The sequence below is a fragment of the Dromaius novaehollandiae genome, unplaced genomic scaffold (genome assembly GCF_036370855.1).
Source record: "Dromaius novaehollandiae isolate bDroNov1 unplaced genomic scaffold, bDroNov1.hap1 HAP1_SCAFFOLD_45, whole genome shotgun sequence".
Taxonomy (NCBI): Eukaryota; Metazoa; Chordata; class Aves; order Casuariiformes; family Dromaiidae; genus Dromaius; species Dromaius novaehollandiae.
The window spans coordinates 1,968,038-1,990,000 of NW_026991505.1; the positions used below are offsets into that span (position 1 = coordinate 1,968,038).

A 21,963-nucleotide genomic window follows, 5' to 3' on the forward strand; every position below is an offset into this window, starting at 1 on the left:
CGGGTAACCTGAGCAGGCACAGGCATGTGCCGTGCTGTGCTGCACCTTGCTGCACGTACAGCTTGGCCTTCAAGCCTGTGCTGTGCTGCACGTGTCCCTTGGCTGCAGGACAAACTCTCCAGGCGTATTATAACACCAACACCTGCCTGTAGACAGCTCCCATTTGCTCTTGGCAATTCCACCACCTGTGTGCCCTTGTCTTTATCTCAAGAGAAGGAGCAAGTTCTCATGCAAAGCTCCTTTTGACACTATAAATGATGAATAGGATTGTTTTCTTCTGAGGAAATCCTGTAAGAGCCCTAAAGAGCAAGGTGCTGGTGAACCTCTCCATGGATGGGATCTGCACCGTGTGCTGTGCCATGCCATGCCCAGATTGGAGGTCTGTCCAGTGCTGCACAGCTTGGGGTTCTCAGCATCTACAGGGACGTAATATTGTCTTTCCTTCCTTTCCTTTTTTCCTTCTTGTGTTAGCTCCACTAAATGGTATTTTAAGCAATACCTTATAGAGTCTGAGTGCCTTTCTTGCTGGGATCATAAGAAACACTACCCTGGTGCCTTGCACTGGTATGGAACAGGCTCTCCCTCCTGATCATTGCAACAGCTGCCAGGAGCCCAAGAGGCACCCTGGGATGGGAGGTGCAGGGTGAGCAGCGCCAGCCCCAGTGCTCCCCCAGCAGCCCCTCTGAAGCCAGAGCAGCCCCCGATAGTTGTGGTAGGGACTCGCTGTTGGTCACGGGGAGTCTAGGATGTGCCTGGAGCTGAAACCACAGGCACCGCTCTTTAGAGTGCCCATAGATGAAATGCAGAGTCCAGGTGCGCAAGAGCGGCAGCTCACCAGAGCATTCCCTTCTACTTCATAGTCTTCCTTCAGGACTGCTTTCCAGTGAGTGATTCCCTACCTGGGGTTTGTGGGAGGAGCTGTTGGAGACCTGGGTAAAGGTGAGTCTCCATGTGCCCTCCTCTGACCCCAGGTCGGAATAAGCAGTGCCTGTCTCTGCTCAGTCCAAAGCAGGTGCTCAGAGCAGGCTGGGGGAACAGAAGGAGAAGGTGCAATAGGGACAAGGGCACAAGCAGCAGCAAGGGACATTTCAGCTGGGTATTAGGGAAAAAACTGTCAGCATCAGAGTGGAGCAGTAGTGGTGCAGGGGCCCAGAGATTTTCAGAACTTGTCTGGACAAAGTACTGACCAACACAATCTAACTGGGAAGTTAGCCATGCTCAGAGCAGAGGGTGTGAGTATAGACCTCCAGACATCCAGACATCCCTCCTGACCCAGATCCTCTAGGATGGGGAAGAGGTCCCAGGGCATGGTAGCACATTCCCATGGGGATGAGACCTTTCTAGAAGTTTGCCACTGGTAGATGAGGAGCTCTCTGTCACTCTGAGAGGTGGGACTCAACCACATGCTGGTCCCCGTGCCAACCCTCAGGGAGTGCCTTTCCTGAGGAGTGAAGGTGCCCTGAAGACCATCCTCAGCTCTGAGCAGCTGGGAGTGGTGAAGCCACAATGCTCAGTCTGCAACAGCAGCAAAGGGGCAGAGCAGCAAGAATGGGTACAGGGAGGGGAAACGGGAGAGATGTGGCTCTCAATCAAGAGGCAAGTACAGCAGCCAGTGGAAGAGCGCTTCCATTTCCCACCTGCATCATTTGGCTGTGCATTTGAGCCTTCCCCAGACACAGTCCCAAGAGCCACTAGCCAGCCCTGACCTTCTGGACCCTGGCATTCACAGTTCCCCATTACTACTGTGCTGCCACCATGGATGGTCTTGGGTGCAGACTTCTCCCAGATGTGGCTGCAGAATTTCACCAGTTGCTCCTGGAATTCAGGCTCGATCTCACTGTTATGAAGCTCTTCCAAGGGTGGCAGGTCCCTCTTGCTGGTCGGCTGGTCAAAACCAAAGCACTTCCAGTCTGGGGAGATCTGGTGGAGGCATTCCTGGGAATGGTTATAGAGATGGGTTTCCCGGCTGCTACCTGCGGAGGTAGGCCAGGGAGCAAGCTCACAGGGCTTGGGCTTTTGTTGCCTTACGCTGAAATGCAGCTGTCCAGAGCTGGACACATCCTGCCCTTCCTGAAGTAAAGCACTGGGAACAGCACCATTCCCCTACCAGGCTTTAACTTCAGCACATTCTCCAGGTACGCGTCCTCAGAGATTTCCTCCCCATCCACCTTCAGGTGCAATGTGAAGTCCCGCACGGCCCAGACAAAGGTCAGGAAGAACTAGGAAACTTTATCTGAATCCTCCAGTTCATCTCCACTCTCCCGAGGTGTTGCTTTCACCTTTACATTCTCCATCAGTTTCATCACATAGCTGGGGAGCTGGCTAAGGAAACAGAGATGCTGGATCCTCATGCAGGAAGGGGCTAACCCTAACTCTAACCCCACCCTCCCCAGCCATCAGCATTTGATGGGGAAAAGGGGAGATTCTGCAGGGACAGAGAGCAGCCTGGAGTCACCAGCAGGAGTAGGGCTCAAACCCTCAGCCCTGAGATCTGGAGCACAGGATCCCTGAGGATCCAGAGCCTGGTCACTGGGCATCAACAGCAGGCTCTGATCTCCCCATAAAAAGCAGCCGTTTGAGGAGCTGAGATGTGTGAACCCCTTAGCTACTGCTGAGGGAGATGGGGCATCCATGGTGCTGCTGCCCCACTGAGGACACTGCAGCTGGTCCATGTCTTGCTGGTTGATGGTGCCCTTGCTGTTATAGACCAGAGTGCGGGACAGCAGTACAGCTAGCACAAAGATCCATGAGTCATTCTTGGTGTTTCCCAGGAACAAACAGCCTTGGCTCATACCAAGAAACTCTGTGCAAGGCCCCCTAAGAGTAAGCAAAGCCCCAAATCCCCAGGCCCTGAATGCCTAACCATGGGCCATGGCAGGGTCAGCTTTTTGAAGAGACCCCCACACGTGACATCACCATGTCTTCCTGTAGCCGCCTTGTCTTCAACTCCTAACTCTCCGAGTCCCACAGGCTTCTGATTATTAAAGGACTCCCTGAGCTCCCCATTCCTGGTCTGCTGAAGTTTACCAGCAAGTGCTGAGGAATTTGGCAGCTTGTCAACCTCACGAGCCTTCTCCTAGCTCCTCTGGCTGTCAGCACCACAGAGACAGCTCCAGTTCAAAAGCCTGGAGCTCCCTGCCAGCCACCGGATCTCAAAAGGCCCACCAGCCTGATGGCTGCTGAGTAATCAAAGATCCAGAAAGAGAGGGAGAGTGGCTGTGAAGAGGCGGTGTCCCACAAACTGTCATGGGCCCAGCCACAGACTGGCTCCAGTCCCCTGCAGACAGCCAGCATCCCAGGCAGAATGAGGGCTCTGACAGGTGAAGGCAGAGGTGAAGGATGCCAGACAAGACTTCATCAGCCGGAAGACTTTATCCAGTCAGCTCTGCACTGGCCTCCTTCCCCACAGCCTCTGTCTCTTCCTGGCACACCACTGCAGGCAATGAGAACACCTTGAGTCCTGCCACATGCCTGGGCCCTTGAGAGCTTCCACAAAGTTCTCTGTAGGCACAAAAGGAAGCCTCTGCTTCTCCCACACCTTCTCCGCATCACCCCGCCCTTCAGTGTCCAGGAGCACCAGCGTGTGTCCAGGCTGACAGGGCTGAGGCACACGCCACAGCCAGATACCTTTGGTATGGGCCTGCATGGGGAAGGCCAGGGAGAAACCTGTGGAGGGGATGCAAGGGGCTCAGCAGTGTCAGCTACAGAGCAGGAAAATGGAGGCATCTTTGCTGCCCAGGGCCGGGACCTGTGTGGCTCCCCACCTCTCTCATCCATCCTCTCACAACCCAGCCTGTTCATGAGGTGGGACTTGCCAGCGCAGTACAGCCCTGTGATGGCCACCACCACCACCACGGGCTGTGCAAACTATGACAGCACCTGCAGGGTCTTCTGCTGCCCCACCAGCCCCTGCCTCTGTGTGCTCTCAATCAGGCACCTGGGCACTTCTATGGAGGTTTCAGATGCCATTGCTCATGGCAAACACAGCTTGCAGAGGGGACAGTGAAACAGGTATTTGAGGCCTTCAGAAAATCACCATAGTTTGTTATCTCCATCTTTAGAAGTGAAAAGAAAAGCATTTTAAGATCTTCATGGACTATAAAGAGCGCAAAAGATGTTAAGTCAGAGGCAGAGTCCAGCTGTGCAGTTGTAGCAGGTCAAAGGAAGCCATGATACTTATTCCATGTATTATCCTTGGGAAATACAAAACCATGTGTCAAACTCCTTGGCAAATTCCCCATTAAAACTGTTAGTCTTCCTGAGAATGATGTGCTATAACCTTGCATATTTCCAGAAATGGCTTTTGATTCTACGGCTTCCTTCTGCTTATGAGAGCTGGCTGTACAAATAATCAGTAATCAGTTCAACTCCCCCCAACATCATTAGTTTTCTGTGTGCCTGAAACGCTATGCCTTGATGTTTTCTGCACTGAAGTCCCATAAGGTTCAGAGGCTTGATCCCAAGAGGAACTATCAGGGAAATGGAAATTTTCCTTTGTTGGAAAGAAATGTGATTGTTTCCGTGACAGGGAGGACTATATAAAGGTTTCCTGACACCACTGAACAGTCCGAATTCATCCTCTTTGAAAGTGGTGTACTATATGTCATCAACTATACTACTATAACACTTCAGCTTTGGAAAGATACCGTATATTCAGCTAGGATTTGGAATGAAGAAAACTTATTAGAAAACCCTTTTTTGAATTAAAAAAAAAAAAGACAAACAGGGTTTCAGAATGATCTTCACTTAAAAAGTAGGTAGCCAACTTCCCTTCCCTCCCTCCTTCTCTCCCTCCCTCCCTTCCTTCCTCCCTCCCTCCCATTTTCTTTGCTCGCTGTCCTAAAACACACCATTCCTTTCAGTGAGCTGGTACACAGGTGGCAGCTCCAGCATCAGTACTGGCCATCTAGGTTACAACAGTTTCTAGTGTTTGTTGAAACAGCTGGGGTGGAAAATCAAGGGATTCTTTTGTGTCCCTTTCCAGACTCAGTGTCTGATCTCTTCCATTCATGAGGCAGCATCAGCTGCTGCTGCACCTTATGGAAGAGGACTCTGGGGAATGGAAATAGCAGCTCAGGACAGAAGGATAGCAAGCTACTGCTGAGTTCTTCTCTCTTTCCCTGCAGGGATGGATAACCAGACAGAGGTGAGCAAGTTCATCCTGCTTGGCCTGTCCAGCCCTCAAGGGCTGCAGCAGTTCCTGTTCATGCTCTTCTCCCTGCTCTACCTGTCCAGCCTGCTGGGGAATGTGGCAATTGTGACTGTGGTGATATGTGAACCTCGGCTACGCATCCCCATGTACTATTTCCTCTGCAACCTCTCCTGCCTGGATATTTTCTACTCCACCGTTACCATCCCCAAGATGCTGGCTGGGTTCCTCTGGGGGCACCAGGGTATTTCTTACACTGGCTGCCTAAGCCAGCTCCACTTCTTCCACTTCCTGGGCAGCAGCGAAGCTTTGCTGCTGGCTGTCATGGCCTATGACCGCTTTGTGGCCATCTGCCACCCGCTGCGCTACACCCTGATCATGAGCCCACGGGCCTGCCTGCTGCTGGCTGCAGCCGCTTGGGCTACTGGCTTCCTTCATGCTCTGATGCACACAGTCATGACCTCCCGGCTCCATTTCTGTGGCCCCAACCACATCCACCACTTCTTCTGTGACATCAAGCCCCTGGTGAGACTAGCCTGCAATAGCAACCAGCTCAACCTGCGCCTTCTCAGCATCATCACAGGGAGTATTGCAATAGGCCCCTTTGTCTTCACACTCTTTTCTTACCTGTACATCTTTTCCTTCCTCCGACTGAAAGTCCAGTCGAGGGAGGGAAGGAGGAAATCCTTCTCCACTTGCATCTCCCATCTCACAGTAGTGGCCTTATTCTATGTCCCTGCTGTTTTTAACTATGTGCCACCTTCCTCAGGGAGTTCACCCAGGCGGGACATGATAGCCACCCTTATGTATAATGTTGTCACCTCTGTCCTCAACCCTTTGATCTACACCCTGAGGAATGCGGAGGTGAAACGTGCCCTAAAGAGAAGACATTTCTCCAGACAGTTACTAGTGCAGAAAATATTCTGCCTTGCAGCTTGTGTAGGGTAGTAGGCAATGGACAATGCAATCAGAGGAGCTTTTGGCTCAAGAATGTCTTGTGCAGAAATCTGCTTTTCACTGCCAACAGCCTGGGTCCCTTCAGAAAAATCCTACTTACTGCATATGGCCCTATGTCTCCTCTCTTGGGCAATATCAGTGCATAAAGAGTGCATGTTGGTGGAACAGCCACTCCCATTCCTCCAAGTGGAGAAGAGAAGCGGCTCCAGAGAGTGATACTTCAATAAAAACACCTTTTTTAGAGTGATTTGCCCTCAAACGTCACTTGATTCTTTTTCTCTTTCTTTCTTTCTTTCGGCAGCTGAATCCCACCCCCAGTCAGAGCTGTCAAGAGAAGTCAGGACATGATTCATCTTAGCCTAAAGCCAATAGACAAGGAGGATTCCGTTGTTTTTGTGGGGTCCAGTTGGCCATGTGCAGACATGTATGTCATGCCACTTGAAATACTCTGTGTACCTCAGCTGGTGTCTCTCTGCTGCTCCAGAAAGGCACAGGTCCTGCGCCAGATCTACCAGCCCTGTATGGCTGTCAGCTATCTTAGGGCATCTGAGATGGTACCAGACACCTATGTTGGGCAACTGAATCCCACCCCCATTGCCTAGATTCATAGCGGTTAAAACTGCTGTTCAGGCACTTGTCTCACAGGGAGGAAGGTACATTTGGAACCCCAAACGTAGGTGTCCTAATCTCAGATTGAATCTCACCCTTAATCTCAAAATGAGTGGGAATGGTGGATTCCAGTTGAAGAAAGCTTCCAGAACTGATCCTTAGGGCTTAAAGGTAAGGTGAGCTTGGGTGACGGGGACTAAGACTAACAGCTGGAGAGATCTTTTGATTCTTACCTGTCCTACAGGATTTTTCCACATATTCATAAACTTCACCAACATGCCAGGTATGGTTCACACAATACCTACTTGCTCAACACATTCCATGTTGAGACTCCTACCATAAGCCTTAAAATGGCTTCTTCTAGTATTGTTGTTATTATCATTTTTAACAGTGTTATAGGATGATGATAATGATGATGATGGTAAATATTTCTATTAGGGCCTCAAGTAATCCCTCAATGCAAAATTTTCATGCCATGTGCTTGAAGGTGTCAAAAGAGATTTTTCCTCTCCTAAACAATGCTGCAGACCAGATACTGTCAGAGACAGTGTCCCAAGGGTCCTGACCTCCTGTTCAAAGTAGGACCACTCTTTGAGTCTGAGCTCTTGTAAGTGTTTTTAGGTCTTTAAGAGTTAATATCTGTTTCTAACTGGCCAAAGACAATGTGAGTGCTCCCTTGCAACCCACCATTCTGCATGCATGCTGTATCCTTCAGCAGAGGCAATGACTTGAGCCAGATCACCTGTGAAATCCCCTTACTGTCTTGCTCCAGTTCATCCTTCTGTGAAAACAGGCTTCTTGGGTTTGTTTTTAGACATGGACTCTTTTATATGCATAATAATGCTCCATGTTAAGCTCGTCACTGTGGGTCTAAGACTACCTTCTATAGGAGGGTGGTGTGATTTATATTTTTGTGCCTTGCTGCTGCCTCCTTCCTTGTTTACACTACTATATGCACCTCTACCTATATATACCTCTACCTATACCTAGCCACTAACTTCATAGTAGCTCTTTGTTTGTTTGTTTGTTTTTTACTGTGCGGTGTCTGCATTGATTAATGCAGTCATCTACAACAGGAGCAAAATGAGATCCCATGTTTTCTTAGGAAGTCGATTGCAAGGGGTGGGGCAAGGTCAACAAGAAGCAGCTTCCAGTTTTCTCCCAGTTGCTACTCTTTTCTTATTGTTCAACCTTAGCCAGTGTCTGTTTTTCCTAAGAATGCATTTTATGGAGAAGCAGATTACACTGTGCCCAGAGCTGCACAGTAACTCCTCTGCATATCGTTTCTGTGGCTTGTTAACACTTGCAGAACATATGGGCCAAACACTGGACTAAACTGTGAGTTTATGTGTTGGAAGGCTAGTCACCACAAATACAAAGAACAGATGATCAGTGATGGCAGAGGAATGCCAGGAGCCTAATCAGTGCAAAGGAGCACCCAGATTTGGCTATTCCTAGGGCAGTGATTATGTCCCTGGGGCCTTGGACGGGGTGTACGCTCCCAGATGAGGCCACTCGAGTGGCTCTGCTTGACAACCTTGTGGACTGGAGGGGTTATTGCCTAAAGGGGACTGGGGAGAAAGAAGCATGAGAGAAAAGAGTTTAAAATGGACTGGCCGAGTGCAAACAGGGCAGCACGTTTGTCTAGCCATGTGCAGCACCTGATCAACCCTACCTAGCCAAGTGAGTGAAAATACCATCAGAGTAGTGTCCCACCTCTTCTCCTCTCATGTCCTTTCAGAGAGGTCCATTCAGACCTCTTATGTCTCTTCTCAGCACCAGACCAGAGTCAATCTCAATAGGGTCTTCTTTCCCCACTGCTTGCACCAAGCCCATTCCCTTGGCTGTGGTTTCACTGGATGGTAGATAGGGACAGGGAGACTCTTGTTGATCCATTCATGAGTGGCACTAATTGGGTGATGTGGCTATTTATTAAACACCTACGTACACCTTATGTAAACACCTAGCTAGGTCCCTTTTCCAGGTTAAAAAGATCCAGCCAACCTAGAGTTAGCTGGTGGTGATGACGTGATTGTGAGAAAGATTGCCCAGTCAAGTAGTTGTCCATTTATTTGGGTAAGCTGGCCCTCTGACAATTTATCCTCTGAATATGTGATCAATGTCCAGGACTGAAGTTTCTCCTGCAACTCTGGTCTTGATAGTCCAACCCAAGGGTTGTTCCAAAGACTCCGATATTTCTCAGAGTTGCCAGGTTGTATCGTATTGAGATTTGAACCACACAATGTCCACAGATGACAACTGTTGATCATATGCATATCATTGGCAGTTTTTATAAAGAAGCCATGACACTTCTCACCTTTCCTGGGAACCACCCCCTTGCTCCCCTCCAGGCACGTCCCTGCTCCCCAGAAAGCCCTTCCCCAGATGAGGGTGTCCACGCTGGCCTGGCCTCCCCTGTGCTCCCTGCAGGGCTCCGTGCAGGCACTGCTGCTCAGCAGAGAGCCAATGGTGGTGCCACAGGGCCATGAGGCGACTCCACTGTGCCCATTCTCGTGAGAGCAGGAAGCAGACCCAAGAGGATGGTTATCATGCCACTGGCAGTCCCCGCCTCCCATTTTATGTGGCTGTGGAGGGTGCTCAGAGGGCCCAGGCAGCATTTCGGAGGGTATGAGATATGTTATGGGGCTGCACTGGAGCCAGCCTATGGCATGCCAAAGAGAGTACAAGGATGGCTCTCCAGTCTCTCTTCCCTGAGCCTGCTGGGTCTCCATGGCCTCTCCTGGGATTGCGGAGCCCTCCTTTACCTATGCATTTCCTGATTTTGCTCTTTACCGCTCGGTGACTCCACCTTGGATGGTCTCTTGTGTTGTACGGCTCCACTCACTGCCCACCCCCACTGTATGATGTTCCCAAAAATGCTCTGAGCTCCGCTGGCAGCTTATTGCCTCTCCAGGAAGATGGTCAGCCATCACCCACCCAAACAAATGTGTCACAGCCTCAGGAAGGTTACTCTGGGATCCTTAACCATCTCCACTGACACAGGGCCCCAAAAGTGAACCCTGAATCTAAACCTGGTTCCCTAACAGCTTACAATGGGACACTGAACACATCAACCTGAGCCCATGGAGAATGAAAGCAAAGCAACGAGCCCTTTTGGGATACCATTCCATGACCACTTTCATGACTCCAATTTTGGAAGAAGAGCCAAGTGCACAGGCACCGCACGGAGGAAATGGCTTTACATTGCGTAGATGCTATAAGGGAGGCCAGCTGTCTCTGAGAAAATGGAGCCTTCATGTCCTCACAGGTTGCATTCTTGCCTTGGACAGTCAAGCACCGAAAAGAGAGAGACCTCCTGGTAAAAAAAGAAGCACTGTTCCTCCCAACCACCTCCAGACCTCCTGGCATGCCCTGGATTTCCCGTGAGCTCCTCACAATGCCTGCCTCCTGCTCCTCACCAATCACATTGCTGCAGCACAAGTGACCTCCCGATCTACAGCGCAGCCCTCACACCTTCACCGCCACCTCCCTCTTGCCTGCCTCTGCCCTCTCCCCTCAGCTCCACACCCCTGCACTCCAACACCCCACCTGCCCTGCTCTTCTTCTGCCTCCCAGGCCCCCAACCCCTTCCAGCTCGGCTTACAAGAAGGCTGGGTGCTTAGGGGCTGCGCCAGAGCAAGTTTGGCCTTAGGCTTCAGGCATGCGTGCAGGCTTTGGGCTTTGTGCTGAGTGGGGTCAGGCAAAGCTTTTGGCTCCGGCCTCAGTGTTTGGCTTGGCCTTGCGGCTCAGCACACCTCCCCCCACCCCACTACCTGTTTACCCTCCTGGCATGCCCCTGACCTTCCCAGCAGCACCTCACAGTGCCAGATTCCTGCTCCTCACCAATCAGATTGCTGCAGCACAAGTGACCTCGCAGCCAAGAACCCAGCCCTCACCCCTGCACTTGCAGCTCCCCCTCACCTGCCTCTGCTCTCTGCTCTCAGCTCCAGGCGCTTGCACTCCAAGACCAAACACCAGCCCTGCCAGGCCTCTGCCTCTGCCTGCCAGGCCCCAAACGCCTTGGCGCTAGGCTTACAAGACGCCTGCAGGGTTAGGGGCTTTGCAGGAGCAGCATAGGGCTTAGGCTTCAGGCATCAGTGGGGAGGTTGCGCTTTGCAGCTGCTGGGCTTTGGGAAAGCTTTTGGGTGATGGCTGAGTGCTGGCCTTCGTGTTTCTGCTGAGGGTTTTGGGAATGGGCAAACTCTGTGGCCTGGGGTGTGTGTTTGTGTGTGGGTGAGACCTAGAGCGTGCTCTAGCACTTGAAGGCAAGCGATGAGGGCTAGGCCTTAGCTTCAGACACCGGGCAAGAGTGAGGGTAGGGGGTAAGGATTCAGGCCGCAGCACAGCCGTTTGGGTTTGGCCTTAGTGGCTAGAGGAGGGGAAGGAGGCAAGGCAGAAGGGTAGAGCTTCATCTTAGTGGTGAGGCCCCCTCGATTCCCCAAGGCCAAACCCAGAGGGCTACAGTGAAGCCTCCGTCTCTGCCCGCTTCCCCAAACTCGGACCCTGTGCCTGAAGCTAATCCCAAGGCCTCATCGCTCGCCTTGAGGTGCTGCACCGGGCTGGAGCCCTCATCCCCACTCCAACCCACAGCCCTCTGCCAAAGCTCTAGCCCCTACCTCAAACCCTAAGCACCAAGGCCAAGACCAACCCTGAGCCAGCACCCAAAAGTTTTCCCTGTTCCCTGGGGATCTGGGGATTTGCTAACTCTTAGCGGGCCTTGCACACAGTTTCTTGGTATCATCCAGGGCTGTTTGTTCCAGAGAAACACCAAGAATGATGCATGGATCTTCGTGCTAGCCATACTGCTGTCCAGCACTCTGGTCTATAACGGCAAGGGCACCATCGACCAGCAAGACATGGACCAGCTGCAGTGTCCTCAGTGGGGCAGCAGTACCGGGGATGCCCCATCTCCCTCAGCAGTAGCTAAGGGGTTCACACATCGCAGCTCCTCAAACAGCATAAACAGTACAATCTACTGGGCAAGAACTGAGTCACCATGCAGCAGAACCTGCTATAGCATATGCTGATATGAATCACAGATCGCCTTACAGCAATAAAAGCATTTGGCTGTTCTCCAGCCTTGTGCGTGTGAATCTCCTTCCGGTCAAGATCCAAAAGAACTCAAGTACACACTCCACAGTGTGTCACAACAACAAACTGATCATGCACAAAAAGGCTGACTATGCTTACAATGAAGGACAGTAATCATTGCATCTGTGCACTGCATGCTGTGCTACAGCTAACCACTCCAGATGGCCAGGAGGCCAGTGAAGTTGTTGTCTCATGCAACAAGGCTTCTTGCCAAAATCTGCCAAACCTTTTCTCCTTGCTGGGACTGAAAACATGGAACCAAGAAGGCAGCTCATGAAAGTCAAGGAAATCTCCCTGCAACACTTCCTGCCCAACATTCTTATGTACCTTGCCTCTGTCTTTCTCCTTCTGGTACTTCCGTGAGGTTAGGGATCAGAGGCTCTGTTAGCAAATGATTGCTGCTACAGTTTTTATAGCTAGGCTGCACTTTTAGTGCTTCTGATGTCTGACTTGATGGGTGACTACCCTCTTACAAGAGGTCAGATTGTCTGGGTAGCTATTTCTTAGCAGGAAAATCTGCCCCCCCCTTTCAAGTAGAGAGTGAAGCCAGAAGAACAGATCTCTTCTCCAGTTGGAGAGCTCATCCCTTCACTGCATAATGGTTTAGCTTATAGCATGGTTGAGATTGCTTTTGAGGGTGTCTCCCAAAATCCCCCAGGGGGAAAGTTACAGCAAGGACCAATGCAGTTTCTAAGTCGTGCAGGAACCTCCCTTCTGTGCCCAGGGGCCTGAACTGCTCCTGGGAACTGCTACATCTGTAGCTTGCCAGAGATTTCACTAGAGATGCAAGACAGGGGAAAAGGGCAGTTTATCCAGGTTGGTCACTGAGCCACTCTGAGCTCCTGTGAGCAAATCATTGATTAAAGGAGCTCAGGGGTCACCTTTAGATGTGAAGTCAGTTCTGAGCTGTATTCACCATTTCTCCTGCTTCCCTTTGTGTTTGACTCCTGTTCCAGAACATATTGTCTTTGCACTGACAGCACATTGTCAGTCTAGTTGGAGGGGAGGGGAGGGGTGTCAGTCTAGTGGGGCTTGGAGGAGAAAGCGAGAATGTTGAAAATCACTTGAAGACTATGTAGGGAGATGAGCTTCCTTAACATCAATCTCTGTACACTGATAATATTTTAGCAGTTTTGGTGACCCAGGTGGGACACTGCTGGCTTCCAATCTGGTGAGCACTGGAACCGCATTTGACACAGCTGGCACAGGCTGAGTTCACCTGACAGTCGTTGCAGTAGTGGCACTCACTAGGGAGGTACTAAAACTGGGTCAGCATGAGTCATGGGAGGTTCAGTGGGGAAGGTAAAATTGGGGTTCACTGCTAGCAGTAATTCTGGAAAACTGGAAAGAAATTGAAGGTACCTCAGGTCTCAGTAAGGGTAGGGCTATAGCCCTCTGTCAAGAGGAATGACTGTTACAGACTTGGGAGGGGACACCCTCTGAGCAGTGGTCTCAAGGTGCTTCATTTGGTATGGGTAAGCTGACCTTCTTGGGTCATTGCTTGGGGGATCAGAACCTCAGCAAATGAACCACTAGTAAGTCTGGGATAATTGAGCTTTTAAATGACCAGGGAGATCTGGGGATTCAAGTAAGGTAAGACATACGCTTGCGCAACAAACGCTGGGAGACTCGAGTAATGGTTTTGCCCTTGCTCCCCCCTTACACTGTTTCAGCACCCAAATCTGCTTCTAACTTATATCCATCGCTTCCCTCGGGAAACCAATCTGTCATACTGCAGGCTCCTATGATTGGAACTGTAATGCCTAACCCAGCTGTGGGGGGCACCACAGGCACTGGGATCACAGCACCACCCCCACCCGACACACCCCCTCCTCACACACTGATTTTGCATGTTTGTGTTGATCAGCCGTGGGCTCCAGGAGGTAACTCAATGGGCACAGCAAATGTCCCGGGCGCTGGAAGACCCAGAGAAGGCAGCTCTACTGTTTTCTACAATAGTAGAGGGACATCACCCTTGTCGCGGGGATGTTCAAGTACTGTTACAACAGATATTTCAGCCAGGGGATAGAGAACGGACATCGGAAAAAGACAGGGAGTTGGCAGACCGGGATGGAAACCGACAACTTTGGCCACAAGTAGATCCAAACCGAGATTTTAATAATGTGAATGATGGGGTGCCATGTGAAATGACATGCCAAAATCCAGTTTTAGCAGTAAGAGCTGCAGGGCAACTGGCGTTAGCTGGGAAAGGGTTCAGGAAGTAAGACAAAAGTCTGAGGAACACCCGAGCAAATTTGGAAATAACTTGTGGCAGGCCCTGTTATGCTATGGAGGGATGTCCGTGGAAAGTTTGAATGAAAGACTGGCAGTGAGCATATTTGTCCAGCAAGCGGCTCCAGGTATTCCTAAATATTTCACAACGCGTGGCTCCAGGATGGCAGGGAGAGAATTTACAAAAGGTACTCTCATTAGCAACATAGGTATATGATGGAAGGTCAGAAAAAGAAAAGAAGGAGAAAGGAAGATGAAGCAGGAGGAAGTGAGTATGCTGGCAGCAGCGCTGGGAGGAACTCCAATGGTGAGGGGAAGAGCAATAAATATGAGGGGACGAGGTCAAGGAGGAAGAGGACTAGAGGAACAGGAATGGTGGGTAGGGGACAGCTGGACCCCCAAATGCTGTGCCTATTGCAGGAAACCAGGGCACTGGAAAAAAAAGTGTCCTGTTCAGACCCAGATGAGGGGAGGATTCGGAAACCCTCCAATTTGGAAACTGCAGGGTAATAAAAGTGTGGAAGAAATGGCAGAATTTCGGCAGTATGAGCCCCAACAGTGACAGAAGGAAGGGGAACCGGAAGCACTAGCAGCATCTGAATCAGTGGTAGGAGACTGAGCTAGGACCCTAATAAGAGTTAATGGCCACTTACCCTGAGCTTTTAGTAGATACTGGGGCAACTTACTCCATGTTAATGGCCTACTGAGGAAATTTAAATCCAGAGGAAATGCAAGTACAAGGTATTGAAGGAAAAGCATTTCTGCAAATAGAGCATTCCAGCCCAAGGGCATCAATTCCTAATCTGGTTTAAGCCAAGAAAAACAACTTTTTAGTCAAGCAGTCCACTGAAATGTAGAGCTTTCATTTTGGACTTTGTGGGCTACCTTATGGAGCTTAGATTTGTCCTGTCCTCACTGGAAAACTGAAACAAACCAACCACAAAGTTAGAAAGAAGCACTAGAGCTGTTTTGCAGACCTTGATCTTACATTCATTTATGTGGGGAGCTGCCCTCTGTATTTGATCTTACATGCTGGAGACAGGGGCTGACCAAGATCTGAAATTGCCTCTTTGGATTTTGATTCTTTTGGATCGAGGACAGAGAAGACTTCTAGTCTTGAGGGCTGATCACTGGCAGCAAGAGACTGACCTCTAATGGTCCTTGTTGAACAGGGTCTGGAAGAAGAATGTGGCCTGCAGAAAGGGAAGGAAGTGCAGTCATTTCCTGCAGGATGGAAGAGAGTGGAGACAGAGAATGAAGGAAACGTGTCTCAGGGATTCCAAATCTCATTTCCAAACACCACCAGGCTATGGGCCCAATCCCCTGCTCCCACTCATCCTAACAGGTGCTCAGGACTGGGATGAGGGGACAGGCATTTAGGCATTCAAGTTCCTCTCACCACTCCCCCACCCCAAGGAAAAGAACTAGCGTGCTTTCCCTAACAAGACAAAAAAACGGAACCATCCCCAAAAAGCTTTCCATAAGTCCACTAAGCAAAGCCCAGACTCTGCACCGATGCCTGAAGCCTCAGCCCGAAGCTGCTCCCTGGCAGCCCCTAACCGTCCAGTCACCTTGTAAGCCGAGCTGGAAGGGGTTTGTGGCCTGGGAGGCAGAGGAAGGGCAGGGCATGTGGTGTGTTGTCTGTTGGAGTGAAGGGGCATGGAGCAGAGAGGAGAGGGCAGAGGCAGCCAAGAGGGATGTGTAAGGGAAGGTGTGAAGGCTGGGCCATAGCTTGTGAGGTTACTTCTGCAGCAAGAAGCTGCTCAGAAGCAGCAGGCTGGCATGGAGAGGTGCTCAAGTGAATGGAGTGGGGCCGCCCATGAGGGAAGAGAACTTGTGGGAGGGTGGAGGCAGAAGCAGGTTGGATGGACTGTGCTTGATGTTGACAGGGATGGTACCTTCTGTTTCAGCAGAGGACTGCCTGAGTTAAAGGCAACATGTTGAAGAAATTCTCAATACTTCTCGGTTAGCTCAGAACAAAAGATTTATTTCTATAGCACTGCACAGAAGAGCACATGGCAGCAACTCTGCATCTCCCACCCATAGCAAGGCCTTTTATGTACTCTCTCACATGGTCCAGATGCTCCTAACCAATCAAAGAGCATAATCAGAAACCTTTCCTTTTATGGCATGCTTCAGCTCCATGTGCTGGGTGCCTCAAGGCTAGTTGCAGCTGCTTTTTACCAGGGACACTGCTTACAGCTTGTTCATGAGGGAGAGTGCTAGAATAGCAAAGAAACAGTAATAACAGTCATCAGCATTGACCACGAGGGCTGTAATCAGCAATCCACCACCATCTTTGCGTCGCTGGAGCCCTGAGGGTAACAGAGAAGAGGTACTCCACCGTCACACCTTGGCCGACGGATACATCGGTGGATTATACCACCAGGAGAATGGAAAACAACATGTTCTATGACACCATATCAATTTATGTTGCAGCACTTGGTCTTTTAGCTATCGTTCTAACTGCTTTTTTAATATGCCTTTGTTTGCCTTGGTATTGTCATTGTAGACGATCACCTTCCTCCACTAATCCCCCAGCGCCATAGGCAAATCCTCAAACATGGCCTGGGACACCTTTTGGTTCGGTTAGTTTTAGAGATGTTATTGTTAAAAGTAGATATGTTAAGATATTGTTCTTTCGATATGTTATTGTTCAAAGAAGTTATTGTTAAAAATTGCTTAGTTTTAGACATGATTATTGTTAAAAGTAGGTATTGTTAAAAATTGTTCATAACTCCCGTGCGCGCTTCTACCTTTTCTATACTTCCTTCTGATCTCTCTCTATCTCATATCACCACCGTGGACGAAGGCTATGAAACCATCACCCCAAACAAGCCATCTGTTCTCGATGGAATCAGGACTGAGCTGCTGCGACCCCTGAAATGGTCTCCCCGCGACCACCCGGGACACACCGCACCAGACCACGCTCACGCAGAGACTTTGGGACTTGGATTTGCTTTGATTGGGCTCTGAACTTTTCCAAGACACCCAGGGTGAAGAGGACCAAAGGGATGCTGCTGGATCCACGGGTGGAGCTTTCTCTCCCCACTGCCCCCCCGCCCCTTTTGCAAATCGTGTGGCACGGGACTTGTTTATGTCAGACTTGAGTGTCTGCAATGGATACTACCTGTTGTAGTCTTTATTATTAAAAATGCAACAGCTAAGAATGTCATTTTTAACCTGTATTCAAAAGATACATCTCACTTCAATGTGCTTATATGCGCTACGGCAAATCTGCTGGCATCAGGGTTTCATGCCATTCAAATCAGGATTCTCTTCTGCCTCAGCATCAAACAAGTCAGCGTTGTGGTGTTGCCAAGACATAATAAATTGTCCAGAAGGCTTTTCTTTGGATAGGGGACCTCATTTTATAGCAGAAATAGTACAGGAAATCTCAAAAATCCTACCAATTAAGTGGGATTTACATACCCCCTGGAAGCCACAATCCAGTGGAAAAGGAAAGAATGAATCAAACAACTAAGAGACAGAGAGGGAAATTGTGTCAGGAGACTCAGATGAAATGGACTGATGTTTTACCTCTGGCATTATTAAGAATCAGAATAACCCCAAGGGTTAGGGAGAAAGTTAGTCCATTTGAGATTCTGTATGGTAAACCTTACACGGTAAATTTAACTGGAAATGAAACTCAGATGCACATTAAGGGCCATTAAATTTTAAGTGATTCTCTCTTGTCTATGGCAAAGGTTCTTACTTCTCTCCAGAGGTACATCCAGTTAAGATCTCCTGTACTTTTAGATTCAGCTGTACGTTCATTCCAGCCGGGAGATCAAGTATATCTTCGAACCTGGAAGGATGAGCTGTTGATAGAAAAATGGAGAGGACCATATCTGGTACTGCTAACAACAAATACCGCTGTGAAACTGCAGGGAATTGATTCCTGGATCCACCACACCCTAGTGAAAACAGTACCTTGAGAGACATGGAAAGCTGAACAAGTTCACCCTTTAACGTTAAAAATATATAAAGATATATGAGCTGTATTAAAAGTGAATCAGTTTTAAATTTAGATTGTATTCAGGGGAAAATTGCTTTAATCTGTTTGTTAGGAATAGGGTTAATATTGTTGTTACAGTATCTGTGTAAAAATGATGTTCTCCTTAACAACCAGGGGAGAAATGTGGTGGTTAGTTTTTCTAGGTTACCTGAGCCAAACAATTAAAGGGAATCAGGAAGGATTTGGGGGTCAAAATCTTCCTTTGGAAGTAATTACGAAATCTATGAAGATAGTTAACCAGAGGGATTGTTGGGTGTGTGCCCACTTCCCTGAAGATTCCAACAAGGGCTTCCCGCTAATTGGAGTGCCTCTTATTTTTTTCCTTTATGGAATTTATAAAACAGATAAGAAATGATAGTGATCAACCAAAATATGATGAAACAACGGAATAGGAATGGGAAGTCCAGAGTGTGACAGGAGATTATGATCAATGTATCCGAAGATGTAATAATAGAAATAAATAGTGGGAGAAACCTGTACTTTATGGAAAACAGCCGATCAACTGTACTGGAGCCATTAAGGTAGGAAGTTATGAAGATTGCTCTCGGATACCTGAAATAGGTTGCAAGTGGCCAAGTAAGGAACTAAATGGGTGGCGTGTTCCAAAAGGTAGTGGATGGTGTTGGTTGTGTGAGAGCAAGGCATGAAAAGTGCTGCCTCCTAATTGGTCCGGGACATGTACTCTAGGGGCAATAATCCCAACCATTACTGTAACAAAGAACTGAATAACAGATATCAAAGATCATGGCTAAGAACATTCATGAGGAGACAAAAGAGGATCAATAATCCTTTAACGGATCAACCTACTAGGTTTCATTCATTCGCAAGGTGTCTGTTTCCACAGTTGGGAGTGAGTGAACTTGAAAAAGCAATGGTAACTATTTCAGCAGTTATTGAGAGAATAGGGAATAAAACCTCTGATGCCATTACAGCTTTACAAGGGGAGGTTTCAGAGATTGCTAAAATAACCACCCAGAACGGAATGGCTCTAGGTATGTTATTAGCATCTCAGGGAGGAGTAGGTACAGTAATAAATACTAGTCGCTGTGTATATGTGGATCAAAGCGGGAGAATTTCTCCCCATCTAAATGAAAGCTGGAAGCAAACTGAAATCTTACATGGGATTCAGCAAGATGATGCCTCTTTGGGATTTGAAGAAACAAAAGCCCCCTCTCCCCGGGGCAACAGGCCTGCGAGGCGCCACAGCCGTGCCACACCGCACATGTCGTGCAGTGCAGCGGCAGCCGCCAGGCTCGGAGGGGGAGGACAGGCGCGGCCGGGCACACCTGAACTGTGCCATCCCCCACCTGCCAAGGGGCGGCACCGCTGCATCCACACCGCAGCTTGGGTGACGATTGACCGTCAAGCAGCGCTCAGACAGGCATAGCCGTGGGAGGAACCCGGGGCCACAAGTGCGTTCGAAGTGTCAATGATCAATGCGTCCTGCAATTCACATTAATTCTTGGAGCTAGCTGCATTATTCATCGATGCACGAGCTGAGTGATCGACCGCTAAGAGTTGTCTTGGTTTCGGTCCCCACCGAGGGAGGAGCGGACAGCATTCACAGCCCCTGAGGGCCCCCTCTGCTCTGCCTCCCTCCTCATGTCGACACTGGCTGCTGAGCAAGGGACAGTAGAGAGAAAGAGGGCTCGCCTTGCTGACCATACAAGAACGGGGCGGGAGGGGGAAAGAAGGGCAGACCCGAACGAGAAGGGCGCCGCCCACCGCCACCGCCAGTGCTGCTGTATGGGCTCTCCTCCACCACTCTCTCAGTGGTGCACTGGTCCCTTGTTCCCGTCCGGGGTCCAGGGGATGGGGACAACAGCTGACTGCCTTTCCCTTGCACTGCCCCGACCACTGCCGTTTTGGTGCCTGCCGGGCCCCCCTCCCCCACGACACACCCACGGCACACCCACGACACACCCACGAGCCACTTCCACCCGCCAGATCCAGAAGGAGTTTGAGAGGGTATGGATCGCCACAGGAGGTAAAGCAGACAAGGTTCCATCAACAGGGGATGAACTCCCCGTTACAATTCCCACCGCACTGGAAGGGGGCGAGTCGGCGTCCCAATGGGAAATTCCAGCTCCTCGTATCATCTATCTTCTTCCTAGCAAGTGGAGAAAAAGAGAGTTAGAGAATTGGGCCAATCTAAAAGCACAAGGCCACGGTATTAAGAACTTCTTAAGAAAACAATAGCATCCATAACTATTGGCTTGTACGTTACCGGGGAATTCCTCACAGGAAGTAATTGACAGCAATACAGCTGCATGCCAATGTCTATCCCACCAGGGAGTATTTGGCACGCAAGCTGGGAGAAGGGGCACCGAAGGGGTGCAGGCATTGTCCTGCAGAATGGGAGACTTGCTCACATATCATCAGCTACTGCCCTGTAGTCCAGGACGTCTGGATTAAGAGACATAACATCTTGTGTGGCATGCTGCCTGAAGAGGTTAAGAGACTGGGGTGGGAGGTTTATCTAGAGCTCAGCCTTAGGGATCAGATGGTACCACCCAGCTGTTCCTTGGCTGGGGGACCACGGCCTCCTCGAGGTCGCATTCTCCTCTAGCACGTCTGTGGCTAGAAGGAGAAAGGGTTGAAGGGCCCCAATTTATATACACTGATAGTTGGCCACTACATAAGGGCCTTATGTATGGTCTATTGGGTATATGAGATGGGGTATTCACGCAAGAAAAGATGGGTAAAGCCCCTATGGCCTAGCATCTGGGAAGCCAGCACCCAACGCTGAATTGCCATAAGGCATGTGAATGCCCATGCAACCGATTCTGCCAAAGAAACCCAATATAATGGTGAGGTCGACACTATGGTGGCTCTAAGTCTGGCCTTTGCGCCTGGAGTAGCAGCCTGCATTCACCACAGAAGTGAACATCCGGGTGGAGAGAAGGCCAGGGGCTTGGAGGGAAGGAGTTGCGAGAGGCTGCAGGCACTGTCCTTCTGAATGGGAAATGCCTGGATGAAAAGGCATAACATCTTGTGCAAAATGCTGGTGAAGGAAGCAAGGGGGACAGACTGGGTGGTATTGGTAGAACAGTGTTTGAGGGAGAAGACCAACAAGCTCCTTAAGCCAGATTCAATTGTGGTAAATGGATCTCGGGCAAAGGGGGTGGACATAACAGTCTGGTTTGAAAGTTCTTTGTCATCTTTAGGGGACACAGCAGCAGAAAAAAGTGCAGAAGTAGCAGCACCTGGAGGAGCAGGTGAGAGAACTCCTGAATGCTGATGACATGGAATTCCTGGGATTCCCAGTCAGTGCTAGAGAGAAGTGGTTTGCAGGTAATTTTGGCTTCTTAACTGACCTTGGGCTCTCTGAGAAGTGACAAAAGTGGATTGTGAGGCTCTTCATTAGAGGGGGCTCATCTCTCCTCTCCTCTGGAGACATACTCCACACCTTTGCCAGCTTAGGTAAGGCTAGCTTTTAATGTGGCATGCAGGACTGCATGTGCCTTTTGAGAAAGTCCTTCCCAGAAGGCAACAGCAAAATTCTTCACAGAGATGGCACGAGTTACCTCAGTCATCTGAAAGCATTGAATGTTGCTATTGCTGGACCTTTGGTGGTTGTTTGAGGAGGTAGGGAGACGAAGGCGTCTGCCCGCAGAAGGGCTGGGAGAGTGCGTGCTGTTGCCTGGGAGGCTGTGTGTGCATGGGTGGGTGTGGGCACCATCTCTGGGATGGTGGAGCTGGAGGCTGGAGAGGAGAGCTCAGAGCTCGGAAGCGTGGGTCTGGTGGGTTGTGGGTGCATGGGCGGCGGGCAGTGCACAGTGATGCCAGGCTCCGATGCTGGTGGTCCGCAGGGAGCCGTGTCCCTGAGGCAGGCTGTGCAGCTAGTGGACTGCTCCCTGCTGGGCTGGGCCAAGCCAGGCACCTGGGCCAGACTCAAAGTGAGAAA

General features: G+C 49.9%; 1 protein-coding gene and 1 pseudogene across 1 annotated transcript; one reads left to right on the forward strand and one right to left on the reverse strand.

Annotated features, from left to right (window-relative positions):
* Positions 1-5,128: 5,128 nt before the first annotated feature.
* LOC135327066 (olfactory receptor 12D1-like) lies at positions 5,129-6,097 on the forward strand. The gene has a single exon (XM_064504682.1). It carries the CDS (start codon positions 5,129-5,131, stop codon positions 6,095-6,097), a length of 969 nt encoding a protein of 322 aa, XP_064360752.1.
* A 13,326-nt stretch (positions 6,098-19,423) lies between these two features.
* On the reverse strand, positions 19,424-19,576 carry LOC135327094 (5.8S ribosomal RNA; annotated as a pseudogene).
* Positions 19,577-21,963: the final 2,387 nt, after the last annotated feature.